Below are 14,931 nucleotides of genomic sequence, written 5' to 3'. Positions count from 1 at the left end.
GCTTTGACACGGTTGCATTGAGCTCGTTTTTACGTTAATTGCTACCTCCACTGGTAACAGCCGTCTTGCTTTTGGTTTTGGTCATTAATCATCAGTTCAATCGGTAATTCATAACCTCATGTTTTCGTTTTTGCTCAGCAATCACAAGGTAGGTGTTAATTTTAGGCACGGTCATTGTTACTCTGTTGAAACGGTAGACAAATAAATGCCCACTTTGTGCTGAACGCTTTTCTGTCTGCCTCTTCTTCGCCATTATTACACGCATTTTATTGCTGTCAATCGGGTCGTGATTTAGGGCAGTTTTTGTGCTTGTTGATATGTTATTGGTGTCTCCTCATTAAAAGATTCATCATGGACCATTTTATCATCAGTTGACGTGACAATAAGTTTTTGGGACCTGTCTACCGTGCCCCATGCTATGTTGTAGTATCAGAAAGCATAAACCTTGGTTTTATCTTTTTTTTTTTTTTTGCCCTGAAGTGCTTTGCAAATGAATGAAAGCATGATAAGTTGTCAAATGATGCGAAACAATCGATCACGCTGTCTGGTCTTGAGATGTACGATATCAGGTCACGATATTATAACATCATTTGGGAAAGTAGGAGGGTTGTGCCTGTACGCATGCTATAGTCGAAGCACAACGAGATCCTCCATGAAAAGAATTGGCCTCTCAATGCGTGTGGTTGGGTGTCCATGGTGGCTATATGCGCGATCGATGTTCGATCGAACTCAGGTCAAAAGCTCGCTGTCCGCTTCAGTTGTGCACTTGATTCAAGGATTGTAGACTTGTAGTTGAGATCAAATGTGAAGGTGGTGCCTCTCGAAATCGCAAGGGAGTTGTGCTTGAGGAGAAGGAAGACAGGGAAGAAGGATTCTACTGAAAATTCTATTTATTTTTCTGTTTTAAAAGTGTTTTTAAAAAAATTATTTTTTTTAAATTAAATTTTTTTAGTATTTTTAGATTATTTTAATATTTTGATGTTAAAAATAATTTTAAAAAATAAAATAAAAATTATTATTTTGATGTATTTCCGATAAAAAACTGTACTTTAAAAACTAACCATAACTATATTTCTAAACACCCTCGAAGTGTGGTTGGTCAAATATTACAACCAGAACCAAAACTCGCAATCTCAGCTAAACAATACAGTTTTGATTTATCACCTATCAAAACAGGGTTTGCTCATGGCATGCAGCTGTATTTAAAGCGTGGCAAGGATTCACAATCTTCGTGGGGGCACAAAAATGAGATTACTCATGAGTGAGAGCATTGATAATTCTGAGGATGGAAAATAAACAGAATTGGTTTGGTTTCTACAGCTCAAACAGTAGCTTCCCTCAAAGCCAAAGGGAAAGGGTAACAAGAAAAGAGGTTTAACCAGAGCATAAACAGGGTTTCTTGATTCGATTTCAAAGTATGTTATTTGCTTTCAAGATCAAATTTACTTGTAGACAGGTAGATAAAATGCAAAGCAAATACCAAAAGAACACAAAAATATTTTATATCACCCGAGTCTAACCCAGTGCTTGTTTGACGCTGCAAATTGTTTTTATTATAGAATTATATATATAAAAAATAAATAAATTTATTTAATACAATTTCAATTAATTCTTTTTTCTTAAATGGAATAGAAGCATTAAAAGCTGCATATACTGTGAACGAAGCATCGTTTGTCACCACATGAAATCCCAAGATTTTCGTGTTCTTTTTTTATTTTTCGTGATTGATGGAGTAGAATACAGAAGTTGACCACTATCTTACAAAATCGTGACACAATCAATGTGAAGCGGAAGTTGAAGGCGGCTATCCATCCACTCCTAATCCCCTTTCCTCCAAGTTCTTCCCTTTCATATTCTGAAATATTGGGTGAAGACAGGTGGCTGCCCCTTCAACTCCGTCACTTCACATAAAAGACTCGAACTTGGCTGGAAAATCAGAAAATAAGCTTTGTTTTTTTTGTTTTTTTTTTGTGTTTTAAAAATATTTTTTAAAATTTTTAATTGTTTTTCAATTTTTAATTTTAAATTAATATTTTTTTATATTTTAATACAATAATATCAAAAATAATTTTTTAATATTTTTTTAAATAAAAAATAATTTAAAAAATAACCCCAACTATAATATCAGCCTCACTCAAAACATGCAATCATGCTTTCCAGCCTCTTAACAAAATCAACAACTCCCTCCTGTCCTTGATTATAGCAGGCTTGGATTTGAGTGATAAGGTGCTTCAATTCAAGATTTTCTTTAATTATTTTTTAGAATTGATTCCCAAATGTTACATTGAATGTCTAAGATTTTGTGTTAAAAGTATTTTTTATTTAAAAATATATTAGAATATTTTTTATTTTAAATTTATATTAAGAAAATACTAAAAAATTATTAGTAACTTGATATTTTTTAAGAAAAATATATTCATATTTTGAACGTAATCTAAAAAAACTATGGTTAGAAATAAAAGGGTACACGAGCATCATCTAAAGATTCATATTTTGAACGTAATCTAAATAAATCATTACATGAATCTAATTACCTAATATATCATTTATTTAGGATTTTTAAGATTTTGGTTATTTATTTTGTTTTTAATCTTAGAGAATAATCCTAGTTCATTGGTTTTTTTTCTTTCTAAACATGACAGTTACAAATCAATCTTATTGTACCTGTGAACAAACACTTAGAATTAACATTTTGATTGTTTTGGATTTATTTCTTTTTATGTAATAAAGTCCTAGGTAGTTAGTTATAAGATATATGTATATATTTTTTTGTCCAAACTACCGACTATAATACACCCATTTCTCCAACAAGGGAAGAAAAGTCATTGCTTCTCTCTCTCTCTCTCTCTCTCTGTGCACGTTTGAACCACCTTTTAGAGAGAGAAAATCAAAGCAAACCACCCTCTTTCTCTCCAACTCTCTTAAAAAAAAGAAAAAGAAAGAAGCATCCAAGCTCATGTTTTTTAAAGAGAGAAAGCCCCAACAAAAGTAATAGCCAAAACCCAGCATTTCTCATTCTCTACAAATTCGAACTCCTCAATGTTTTTTTCCCAAACAGAGATCGAAGTAGGAGAAAAAAGATTATGGAGTTTGTAGGTAAATCAGTTAATAAGAAGTTTAATGGGTTTGGTGTCTTCAAAGGATATGTCAAATCCTACGACGAGTCGTCTGGATTCTTCGAGATCAAATACGAGGACGGTGATTTCGAAGAGCTTGATTTCTCTAAAGTTGCTTCTCTGTTAGAAGAGGAGAAAGAAGCCGCCGGTGTTTCTGCTGCCGGGCCTGTTGACCCCAAGCCTCGTTTGGGACGGAAGCTCAAGAAGCGTCGGCGTGCTGAGCCTAAGAAGCCTGAGAGCGGAGAGTCAGGTAATTCTGGGGTTGTTGAGGCTAATGGGTATTTGGATATGAATAGAAATGTTGATTTGAATGATGGGTTTGTCGGGGATTTGAGGGGAAATGTTGATATTAATGTTGATTTGAATGAAACCCTGGAGAAAGGAAGTGGGGCTGTGGAGGATTTGAGAGAGGGGGTTTTTGATTTAAATGCCGGGTTCAATTTTGATTTAAATGAGGAGGAAGAGGAGGGTAATCCCAATCCCAATCCTAATTATAATCATAACAGTAATAGTAACAATAATAACAATTTAAGCGTTGATTTTGAAGGGAAGAAGAGAGGGTGTATTGACTTGAATTTGGATGTGAGTGGTGATGTGGATGAGAATTTTAAGGAGGTTGATTTGGAGTGTAAAGTTGTAGGGACCCAAAAGAGGGAATGTGGGTTTGATTTGAATTTGGGGATTGGTGATGAAATGAAGGATGAGATGGGTGTTGGTTTTGAAGGGCAGATGGAAGAGACTACGAATTTTGAGATTCAAAGGATGGAGGAGGATGAGAAAAGTCATTTCGAAAGTGCCATTCCTAATGGGAAATTGCAAGGAGTTCATGTCTCTAATGATTCGTGTTCGGGGTTGGTTGAGAGAATAGAGGAGGTGAATATTGTTTCCTGTGAAGATTTTAGGGCTTTTGATTCTGTTGGAGTGGTGGATGTTAAGGATGTCAAGGAGCATTTTCCAGAGGTGATTGATTCAGCAAGTGTGTATAAAGAGGAGAGCGGAAGTCGGAAGAGGGGGAGGAGGAGGAGAAAGCTTCCTGATAATTTGAATTCTACTCCAGAAGTGACTGTTCTCTCAGATGCTAATGCTGTTGGGGATGATTGTATGGTGGGGAGTGGTAGTCGGAGGCGCGGGAGGAGGAGAAAGCTTGCAGATAATTTGAATTCTACTCCAGAAGTGACTGTTCTCTCAGATGCTAATGCTGTTGGGGATGATTGTATGGTGGGGAGTGGTAGTCAGAGGCGTGGGAGGAGGAGAAAACTTGCAGATAATTTGAATTCGATTCCAGAAAAAATAATTCTCTTAGATGCTAATGTTGTTAGGGAAGATTGTACGGTCAGAGTTGATGGGAACCTTGGTGATATTGGAAGTTCATATAGAGAGGTCAGTGCTAGTGCTAGAAAGAGGAGAAAATTTTTGGATAATGGGAATTCTATGCAAGAAACAACAGTCTTGAGAAGAAGTGCTCGTAGAGGGTCAGCTAAAAACAACTTGCTAAAAGATTTATCAATGTCTCCTGTAGTTAGTGCATTGACAGAGGACAAACCTGTTAAATCACATCATGAATGGCCTGAAGAGCCTGTGGTTCTTCATCCAAAGTTGCAATTACCTCCTTCTTCACAGAATTTAAATTTGAGTGGAATTCCAGTACTTGACCTATTCTCAGTTTATGCCTGTTTGAGGTCATTTAGCACTTTGTTGTTCTTAAGTCCATTTGGGTTGGAGGAATTTGTGGCAGCACTGAAGGGTAACTCTCCAAGTTCTTTATTTGATTTTATTCATGTTTCAATTTTGGAAATTCTAAGAAAGCATTTGGAGCACCTTTCAAATGAAGGTTCTGAATCTGCTTCTAATTGCCTGAGGTATTCTTTTTGGTTCTTCCTACCTTTTATTTTTGTTGAAGTTGATTTGGTTTACATTTGAAACTTGGGTTTATTAGTATTTATTGTCTAAATTGATTATCAATGTAGGAGCCTTGATTGGGGCTTGTTGGACTTGATTACATGGCCTGTTTTCATGGTTGAGTACCTCCTGATCCATGGTTCAGGGTTGAAACCTGGATTTGATCTTAGTAGATTGAATCTGTTCAGAAGTGACTACCACAAACAACCTGTATCTGTAAAGTTGGAGATGCTACAGTGTCTTTGTGATGACATGATTGAGGTGGAGGCCATTAGGTCGGAGCTTAATAGGAGATCTTCAGGAGCTGAACCGGACATGGATTTTGATCGAAATATGAGTCCTGGGGCTTGCAAGAAAAGGAAGATTGCGATGGATGTCTCAGGTAACTCATGCCTAACGGAGGATGCTGATGATGACTGGAATAGTGATGAATGCTGCCTTTGTAAGATGGATGGGAATTTAATATGCTGTGATGGTTGTCCTGCTGCATATCATGCAAAGTGTGTAGGTGTTGCCAATAACTCTTTGCCAGAGGGAGACTGGTATTGTCCTGAGTGTGCAATTGACAGGCAGAAACCGTGGATGAAATCTCGAAAGTTGCTTCGTGGAGCAGAGCTATTGGGAGTTGATCCTCACAACCGGCTATATTTTAGCAGCTGTGGTTTCTTGTTGGTGTAAGTTTTTCCTTTTGATCATGAATTGGTATCGGTGATCATTTGTGTTGCTATTTTTGCTATCTTTATTGTTTGAGTAGCTGGCATGTAGAATACAGGCTCCAAAGTATTTAACAAAACAATGAAAGCAATGTAATGAAGGTCCGTTTAGTTGGTAGTTTCCTGAAACTGTAATATTTGAAGAAGTGTTGAAGTTCGTATATTCTTATATTGGTTTAAAAATTTAAGATCATCAATATCCCAAGTCAACAAATTTATATGACTAATTAATTGGTAGTAGCCATAAGATTTCTTTTCACTAGTCGATGGCATTGTCTAGCATGCCATTAACAATAACTTTACACTATTGATTTGGTATAGTTTCCTTCTTTTACCTAGGGAGACAAGTTTGTGATTGTGATGATATCCCTTTAATATTAAACTTGCGTGGTCATAGTATTTGAACTACAGTTATTTTATGATCCATCTTGCTTCAGCAAATGCATATCTTTTCATGTATTGTTGACCTTGCAGGTCAGATGCATGTGACTTCGAACTCTCATTCAATTATTACCAAAGGGATGATCTTAGTGCTGTTATTGAAGTGCTAAAGTCTTCAGAGATGATTTATGGTAGCATTTTGGAGGCTATCCACAAGCACTGGGATATTCCTGTTACTTTGTACGGATCAAGCAATTTGAGTTCAGTAAAGCATACAACAAGCTTAGACATGAGCATACCTGCATGTACCTCGGCATCTTTAGAAACATGTGCAACTAAAATTGAGACTGCTGATGGACAAAACCTGGAAAAGTTTGCTAATAGATGTTGTGGTCATCTTGATTTTGAGTTTTCAAAGTCTGTTGTGAGCCCGACATGCATGAGTTCTGAAGGATCAGCTGAAACCACCCAAATCAATTTTGGGGACCAGAACTTTCAGAAGGGGCCTGACTGTTCTAACAGATCTGCTGGCTTCTCAAATGAAACTGAGGTTCCAGAAAAGTCCCCTCTCGTGGGAGACTTTTCTATGACTTCCAACATTTTGGATGTTAAACAAGAAAAGAATCGATGTTCTCCTCCCACCAGATGTCCTTCATCTGCTGTAAAGGCAACAGATGAGGTCACATTACAGGTGCAGCCCAGAACTGAGTACATGAACTATTACAGTTTTGGTTATACATCTGCTTCAATTGCGGAAGTGTTATTGTCTAAATCATCAGACAAGACCACTGAAAACTCCATAAAATCAGACGAGGAAATGGCTTTAGCTCAGATGAAGGTCATTTTAAAGAAATCCAACAGGTTCCGTTGGTCAAGTATTCCTAGTCTAAATGCTGAAGTCCAGAAAGAAAAATGTGGATGGTGCTTCTCTTGCAGAGCTACCACCGATGAGCCAGATTGCTTGTTTAATATGAGTCTGGGTCCTGTTCAGGAAGGGTCTGAGAGTGAGGTGATCAGTCTCAAAACCAAAAGAAACAGGAAAGGCTATCTTGTCGATTTAATATGTCATATTCTCTTGATTGAAGATCGGCTTCAGGGGCTGCTACTGGGTCCATGGCTGAATCCACATTATACCAAGCTTTGGCGTAAAAGCATTCTTAAGGCATCTGATATTGCAACAGTTAAACATTTACTGCTCAAAGTAAGGACTTCTCTTTTACCTTGATGGTCAGCAGACTCAGCACTGAGCAGAATTGATATTGCATTTCATTTCTTCAAGATTTTTTTATTCAAGGTTGAATCCATTTCAAGGTTCAAACTTCAAACTGACATGCAGAGCCTATCTCGTTTGAAAGCTCTTATACCCTGCTCACTTGATTTTAAAATATTATTCAAACTTCTATCTTGCCTTAATCTGGGTTTCAGCAATAAGTTGATTTAGGACAGCCAATGTTGTCTTCGAACCTGGATTTCTTATATTTGTTTGTTGAACTTATCTAGTCTCATTCTTAGCATAACAAGTTGGGATGGTAGTCCTGGACTCCTTGGCCCAGAACAGACCAAGTTGGTCCAAGCTGTAACAATCTTTACCACAGTTATTCCTTGATGCATTATCTTAAATTCAAATGGCTAATTATGCAGTTAGAGGCAAATGTGCGGCGTCTTGCACTTTCAGCAGACTGGGTGAAACATGTGGACTCTGGTGTCACGATGGGATCATCTTCTCATTTTGTGACTGCTTCCTCACGTGCATCATTAAAGAATGGGATTGGCAGGAAAAGGGTTAGGTCCACAGAATGTCAGTCAAATCCTTGCGCAAATCCTGCCAGCGGATTGGGTATGTTTTGGTGGAGAGGTGGTAGGCTTTCTCGCCGGCTGTTCAGTTGGAAGGTTTTACCTTGCTCCTTGACATCCAAGGCTGCCAGACAAGGTCTGCAATTCTTCTTCTCTTTCTTCTTTTTACTTTGGGGTGGTAGTTTTTGCTTTTCAGTCAACTAAGTATTATTCTGAATATGTTTAAAGTTTGAAATTCTGCAGCTGGTTGCATGAAGATAGCGGGCATATTATATCCTGAGAATTCAGATTTTGCAAAGAGAAGTAAACATGTTACCTGGCAAGCTGCCGTTGAGTCATCAGTGACTGTAGAACAGCTTGCTTTGCAGGTACGGTACTCGTTTTTCTTTTCCCTTTCAATTTTTCTTGATCATGGTAATCACCTTCATGGTTTGTTTTCTCAACCTCATCTATGTGGCTACTACATCTAATTGCAAATGTCGGCTGTATGATAACAATGTCTGTTTTCAGCTTCCTTTCTGCTGGTTCCATCTATTTAATTTAATTGTATGACCTTTCCAGGTTAGAGAGTTTGATTCGAACATTAGGTGGGATGAAATTCAGAACACTCATCCTTTGTCTATGTTGGACAAGGAGCTTAGAAAATCTTTCAGGTTGTTCAAGAAGGTAATTATTCGCAGGAAGTGTGTAGAAGAAGGGACAAAGTATCTTCTTGATTTTGGCAAGAGGAGAAGTATTCCTGAAATTGTTTTAAAAAATGGGTCTATGATTGAAGAATCCTCCAGTGAAAGGAAGAAGTATTGGTTAAATGAATCTTATGTTCCCTTTTATCTCTTGAAAAGTTTTGAAGAGAGAAAAATTGCTCGCAGATCTAGTAAGATGAATTCTGGGAAACTCTCTGAGGCTAGTGTGTTAGTGAAGAAGCCCTTGAAGCAAAGAGGGTTTTCTTATCTTTTTGCAAGAGCAGAAAGATCTGAGTACCATCAGTGCGGGCATTGTCACAAAGATGTTCCGATCAGGTAATTTAATTTTAAAATGTTGATTTTTTTTCATTTCTCGGACACTGTTAAAATTTGACAGCATGATTACTTATTATATGCACCTTTTTGTTTAAAGTCATTTGTGTTGGTCTTTTTTGTTCCTTTTAATATTTATTTCATTGCAAATATTAATTTCCTTTCTTATGATATCTAACCAGGGAAGCTGTCTGCTGTCAGAATTGCAAGGGTAAGCAGTTCTTCCTTATAAATGCCACAATAATCACAGGATTAAATCTGAAATTTGGCACTCACTCTCCTTTTTCATTTAAGTTTTATATCTTACAAATATGATACAATTTTTCAGGATTTTTTCACAAAAGGCATGTGAGGAAATCTGCTGGTGCCATCACAGCCAAATGTATATATACATGCCACCGATGTCACTATGGGAAAAATGCAAAAACGGTGAAGACAAATGCAAAAACGGTGAAGACTGACACTAAAAGAAGAAAAAATAGCATCAAGAGCACAAAAGTTCAGGAGCAAAAATCAAAAAAGGCCACTGTAGTTAGAAATTCGGTGCGACTGAAGAACAGTAAAAAAGCATTGAGGGGTTCACAACCACTACAATCACGAAACAGGAAGGTTACTGTTGTACCACTACGTTGTTCAGCTAGGAAAGCTAAACAGAAAGCATTGCAAAACAAGAAGGTTGTAGGACGCAAGAGAGGAAGACCAGCCAAATCCAAGAAGGGGGCAAATAAGAAACCAAAGAGAGGTACTTTGTTGCATAAGAAGAGAACAGATACTTGTCATAGTTACTGGCGCAATGGTCTTCTGTTGTCTAGAAATTCAGATGATGAACGGGTGACACATTTTAGGGAGAAAAGCCTTATTGCCCCATCAGAGAGTGCCATTGATGATCAACCTAAATGCCACCTTTGCTGTGAAGCAGGATATACATCTATTTCAAATTATATTTCTTGTGAGATTTGTGGAGGTAACTATGTTATTATTCTTTATGTCCTTTTCCATTTAGTTAATTGAATTATTGGAAACTAATGAAAAATATATTATCTGTTGATACATTAGGTTTCCTCCCCCCACCCATTCACCACCCCCCCTTTTTTTTTTCATAGTAATGTTTTCACTCTAACATGCTTTATGCAGAGTGGTTTCATGGAGATGCATTTGGACTTGATGCGGAGAACATAAATAAGCTCATTGGTTTTAGGTGCCATATGTGCCTTAAGAAGACTCCTCCTATCTGCCCGCATGCAGCAACCACAAGCCATGAGGTTGAAATAGCTGAGGTACAAAATGATGTTGGGACTGAATTACCCAAGGAAGAGACTGATGGTACCCTTCATCAAGAGGAGGATCATCCAGGTTCACTTCTTGTGTCTGAGTCTGTTCATGTAGAGGGGCAATTAGGTACTGCTCTGGATTCAAATCAGAGTTTTGTGTCCGAGTCTAAGTTGGAAGCAGAAAATGGGCATGCACTTGCAAATGTGATTGAGAATACTGATGCAATTCAAACTTTGCACGAGAATTTGAAACCAGATTTACTAACATCACCTAATGAAAGTCATTTGGTCGAAGAGAACACAATTAAATCAGGAGATGATGGTATTGTAACTTCAGATGATGCCGCACAGCTCTCTTCCTGCAAGGTTGGTGTGGATTTGATAGAAACTGGATTGGCTTCATTAGGACCAGATGGTGCAAAGGATAGCTTAACAACACCCTCCCTGAAATTACCAATTGATGGATCCTTTATAGAAACCATCAAGATGCAACCACAATCATTCATGGCATCGACTGAATTGTAAGATGAGAGTGAAACAATTGTAGATTAGGTCCACCGTCTGTCATTTAACTGGTGAGACAGGAACAGTAGAGGCTAGAGTTATTTTCAAGTTCAGAGTTAACTGTAAATCTTCTAATGTTCTTGATATTCATGGCAGAAGCTTATAAAATACACTGGGAAGATTCTTTGAAAACTAAAAACAAGGAGTTTATTTGAGGAGGTAGTTTCTCTAACAGCTTTCAATCTCTATGAAGATTGCTCCATGTCATTGCTGTCTTAAAGGATGGAATTTACTCAGTTCGTGCTTGGGAAGCATGTGTAGGAGCATCTTTTACCAGGTCTGATGGCATTTTCCTTTTATATATATATTATATAATTTTTTCTTTCCCGATAGCTAGCAAGGAGGATTAGGTTAATTGGGAGAGCTTGAGGCTTGGAATTGGTAGCAATAGGTTTCGTGAGGGTTTATGAAGAGTAGCACATTGTTCCATAACTGAGTTGTGGTAGCAGTTCTGTATTTGGTTTTTTAACTTCATTTTTTTCAGATTGATTTTCTATTGAAAAGTAGCTGTTAACTCTGTAAACTCGTGTAAATATAACTAACATCAATATAATCAAATGGAATTCATATGTGCTTGTTTATTTCAACCACCTTGAATTCGTATCAACTAGTAGAATTGATTTCGTATGAAACAGAGGAACACAAACTTGCATGTATTTACGTGGGATATGCACACACCTGTTTATATGGAACGCATTAGATATGGTAGAATGCTAATGTGCGTGCATAGCTGTGTGTGTTGCTTGTCAACAAAGCGCACAAGTAAATTTCATGCAGATACGTACTACGAGTGGAGCAAAATTTTAGGAGAATACCAACTTTTGTAAGCATGTCACGCAGTGGAATTGAACGGTTCTTTCTGGTCTTACATAGTCCTTAGGTTGCTGACCATTTTCAGCAAGGTGACATTAAGAGAGAAAGATGCAAGGAGTGGAGAGAATCACATTCTGTCCATATATAAAAAAGAAAAAAAGAAAAAGATGAGAATTCCTCCCTTCTATTTCTCTTTTCTCCTTGTGTCAATCTCTTTGCCTTTTTATCTATGGTTGATTAAGGTTCTCTCTTGTTGGCTCCCTCTATAGGCAACTAAGTGTTTCTCCTCTCTAAGAGATTTCTCCATTCTCTACTGTTACAAGACAAGACAAGTGGAACATGATGCTTGTATGTGTGTCATGCACAATCGTTCTGTCTATCCCCATAACTTGCATCCTACACTCTTTAACTTGAAGGGACATTTTAGCCAACTTTTCTCCCTGGAAACAAAAGAATCGAGAAATCAATAGCTCAAACCTACTATTTCGTAACCCCATCTGACCTGGTCAACTAAGTAGGAGCCTAGGTGGGTTGAGCTTCAACAAATATAAGGGAAAAATTGATTTAGTGTAATCCGGTTAAAAATTAGGTTGACTTGCAACTTGGTCTGCTAAATTAAAATTCATTGAAATTTTTTTTTATTCAAAATTTTTATTTTTTCATTTTATAAAATAAAAAAAATAAATCAATTCAGGTTAATTTATCTAATATGTAAACTTGTCTCAAATTAGGTTTAAAAACTATGTTTAAACCAAGCATTGACAATAATCACTTATAACTTGTCTCGAATTAGATTTAAAAACTATGTTTAAACCAAGCATTGACAATAATCACTTATAACTAAACCATATTAATAATTAGTAATCTATTGTTACATCAAAAGAAAATTATATAAAAAGCTAAATGATATATTTTCTTGTTTGACATTGTATGGTGTAAAAAGTCACAAATCATTAAGGTATCTCACACACACACACACCAAAATTAGAAATAATTTAATTGTATATAAAATAAAAGGAATATTTAGTATTTTAAAAAACTTTATTGATAAATACCAAATATATCATATTACTTACCTTAAAAAAAATTCTACATGCCAAAATTGAAGACTTCTACTATATTTAAAAAGAAAAATATTTACTATTTTTTTTATATCTCAATAAAAAAAATATATGTCAACATTAATGTGCAAATTCAACTCTATCTCTGACTAGGAAATGGACTCAACATTAATCTTGAACGGCCTTTTGCCAAGGCCAACATAGAAGATCCTTAATTATTTTCTTATATTATCTCTTGCTTCTATAAAAGAAAAATAATACTTGGAAATAAAGATCTCAAACCACCATGTTTTGGAAAATAATCTTGGAAGATTTTACGCAAGATCCAGTCTTTTTAAGAAAGAAAATTCTATCTCGTGAATTCAAAAATCCATAGTTAAATATTAAGTGGAAAACTACCCAGCTACCCCAGATTTAATTCCTTTTTTTCTTCGATTCCTGCATTAATACCTTAAACTGCAAAACAGAGGTAATTAAAGCGAGCACAGCCCCTTCATCTATATAACACCGTCTTTTGGATCAGATATGTCACAACTCACAAGCAATATTCAAGATCAACCCTAGCTTCGAGCAGTCAGGGGCATATATACCTTGTGAAAGAAATGGCAACCACTAATACTCATCGTCATGGATTGGCCTTGGCAATGTTGTTGATCGTCGGAATCCATATTCTGGGCAACCAAAAGGTGGCAGCCTCATGCAACGAAACTGTTACTTCTCTCGTATCCAAATGCTCCCAATTCGTTCGAATTCCAGGCCCAAGAGTCCTACCCTCTGACGCTTGTTGTCAAGCGGCGAAACAAGTCACAGTAGGAGACCTTCCTTGTGTGTGCAAGCTTGTTACCCCAGCTACGCAAAAGGTGTTTAGCATGGACAAGGCGGTCTTTGTTGCACGAACTTGTGGCCTTACTATCCCACCAGGAACTGTATGCGGAAGTAAGTCTATCTATTACTGTCTAGAGATTTCACAGTTTTAATTAATTTTACATAATTGTTTAATTTCCCCATTATTCATTGTTCTTGTATTGTCATAGAGCTAATACATTTTTTTTTTGCAGGTTACACCGTTCCTCCTAATTTTGTTTGAGACAATTGAGTAGAAGAGAGGATAGCTCTGTGTGGTATATGAAATCGAATTAATATACACACAACTGCATATATATGCATGACAGTGTAATCGTTTTTCATGTATGTCAAAAGGGTTTGCTTTATCTGATTCTTACAAAAAGAAATAATAATAATAATAATTAATTTCACATGAAATATTGGGATTTCAAAATTCTTAGCATTCCAAACTACTAATTTTATTTTCGTTCCAATTTCTACCACCCCACATGAGTGGCAATAAATACAATTGCAAAGCATTAACATGCTGTTTTTTTAATTGAGTATTGTATCTAATAATTAAAATAATAGAAATCCAGATGGGATGGTTTGATATCATTTAGCAAATCACTAGTTTTGTGGACCCGGCTTACACCGTTATCCAGATTGATTTTTGTGTGTAAAAAATAATATTTAGACAATAAAAACATATTTTAAAAAAGAATAGAAAATTTGTGACTCTATCGTAAATAAATTGATTTTATTTAAATTAGAATAAAAAAATTTGACAACAAAAACAAATAGACCAAATAAAACAAAGTATTCGTGATAACTTAGAAAAAAAATAATGTATTTCAATTTTCAGCCAATTAAATACAGAAGAATAAAATTAAATAGAATAATAACTCAACAAAAAGCAAACATGAAAAAATTCACAAAGCCTAATTCTTATCAAACTAAATGTTAAAGGGTAAAACCAAAAAAAATTAAAAATTAAAAAGACCTAAAAGAAAATCAAAACTAGGTAAGATGACCAAACTCTGCAACTCAAATCATGTTGATGGGATACATCAATAAAAGTCAAAACGATAAAAATGATGAAGATTAATTTACAAAAGAACCAAAATTTAAAGGACGAAACTGAAAAAGATTAAAATTAAAAAAAAAACAGACTCCATTAAAAGATTGAGTCAACTCGGGTTAACTTTTCAAAACTGCTGTCCTAATCATCAGATCGGGATAACCCGATATAAAAAAAATGAATAAAATCATGAAGTTTTTTTTTTATATAAAAAACAATGTCAAATGACTAAATCGGAAAGGAAAATAAGAAAAAAAAACAATGTTAACCTGCGTTAATTTCTTAAACTCGTGACCCAAGTCATTATACCGGAAGCACCTTGTCTACAAAAACCATGAAGTCCAATTTCCAGCCAATCAAATATTGAATGATGAAATTGAAAAAAAAATCTATTATG

General features: G+C 35.9%; 2 protein-coding genes across 2 annotated transcripts; both read left to right on the top strand.

Annotated features, from left to right (window-relative positions):
- Nucleotides 1-2,810: 2,810 nt before the first annotated feature.
- On the top strand, nucleotides 2,811-11,341 carry LOC7467391 (DDT domain-containing protein PTM). Its single transcript, XM_002313327.4, has 9 exons — nucleotides 2,811-4,975; nucleotides 5,084-5,689; nucleotides 6,203-7,310; nucleotides 7,751-8,039; nucleotides 8,147-8,271; nucleotides 8,465-8,922; nucleotides 9,102-9,130; nucleotides 9,248-9,883; nucleotides 10,054-11,341. The coding sequence occupies exons 1-9, from the start codon at nucleotides 3,084-3,086 to the stop codon at nucleotides 10,713-10,715; spliced, it is 5,805 nt and encodes a 1,934-aa protein (XP_002313363.2). The 5' UTR covers nucleotides 2,811-3,083; the 3' UTR covers nucleotides 10,716-11,341.
- A 1,889-nt stretch (nucleotides 11,342-13,230) lies between these two features.
- LOC7467392 (non-specific lipid transfer protein GPI-anchored 20) lies at nucleotides 13,231-13,715 on the top strand. The gene is made up of 2 exons (XM_002313328.2): nucleotides 13,231-13,564; nucleotides 13,687-13,715. The coding sequence occupies exons 1-2, from the start codon at nucleotides 13,231-13,233 to the stop codon at nucleotides 13,713-13,715; spliced, it is 363 nt and encodes a 120-aa protein (XP_002313364.1).
- Nucleotides 13,716-14,931: the final 1,216 nt, after the last annotated feature.

The sequence above is a fragment of the Populus trichocarpa genome, chromosome 9, assembly GCF_000002775.5.
Source record: "Populus trichocarpa isolate Nisqually-1 chromosome 9, P.trichocarpa_v4.1, whole genome shotgun sequence".
Classification (NCBI taxonomy): domain Eukaryota; kingdom Viridiplantae; phylum Streptophyta; class Magnoliopsida; order Malpighiales; family Salicaceae; genus Populus; species Populus trichocarpa.
Note: the sequence above shows the minus strand (reverse complement) of the source record. Positions and strands in the feature narration are given on the sequence as shown.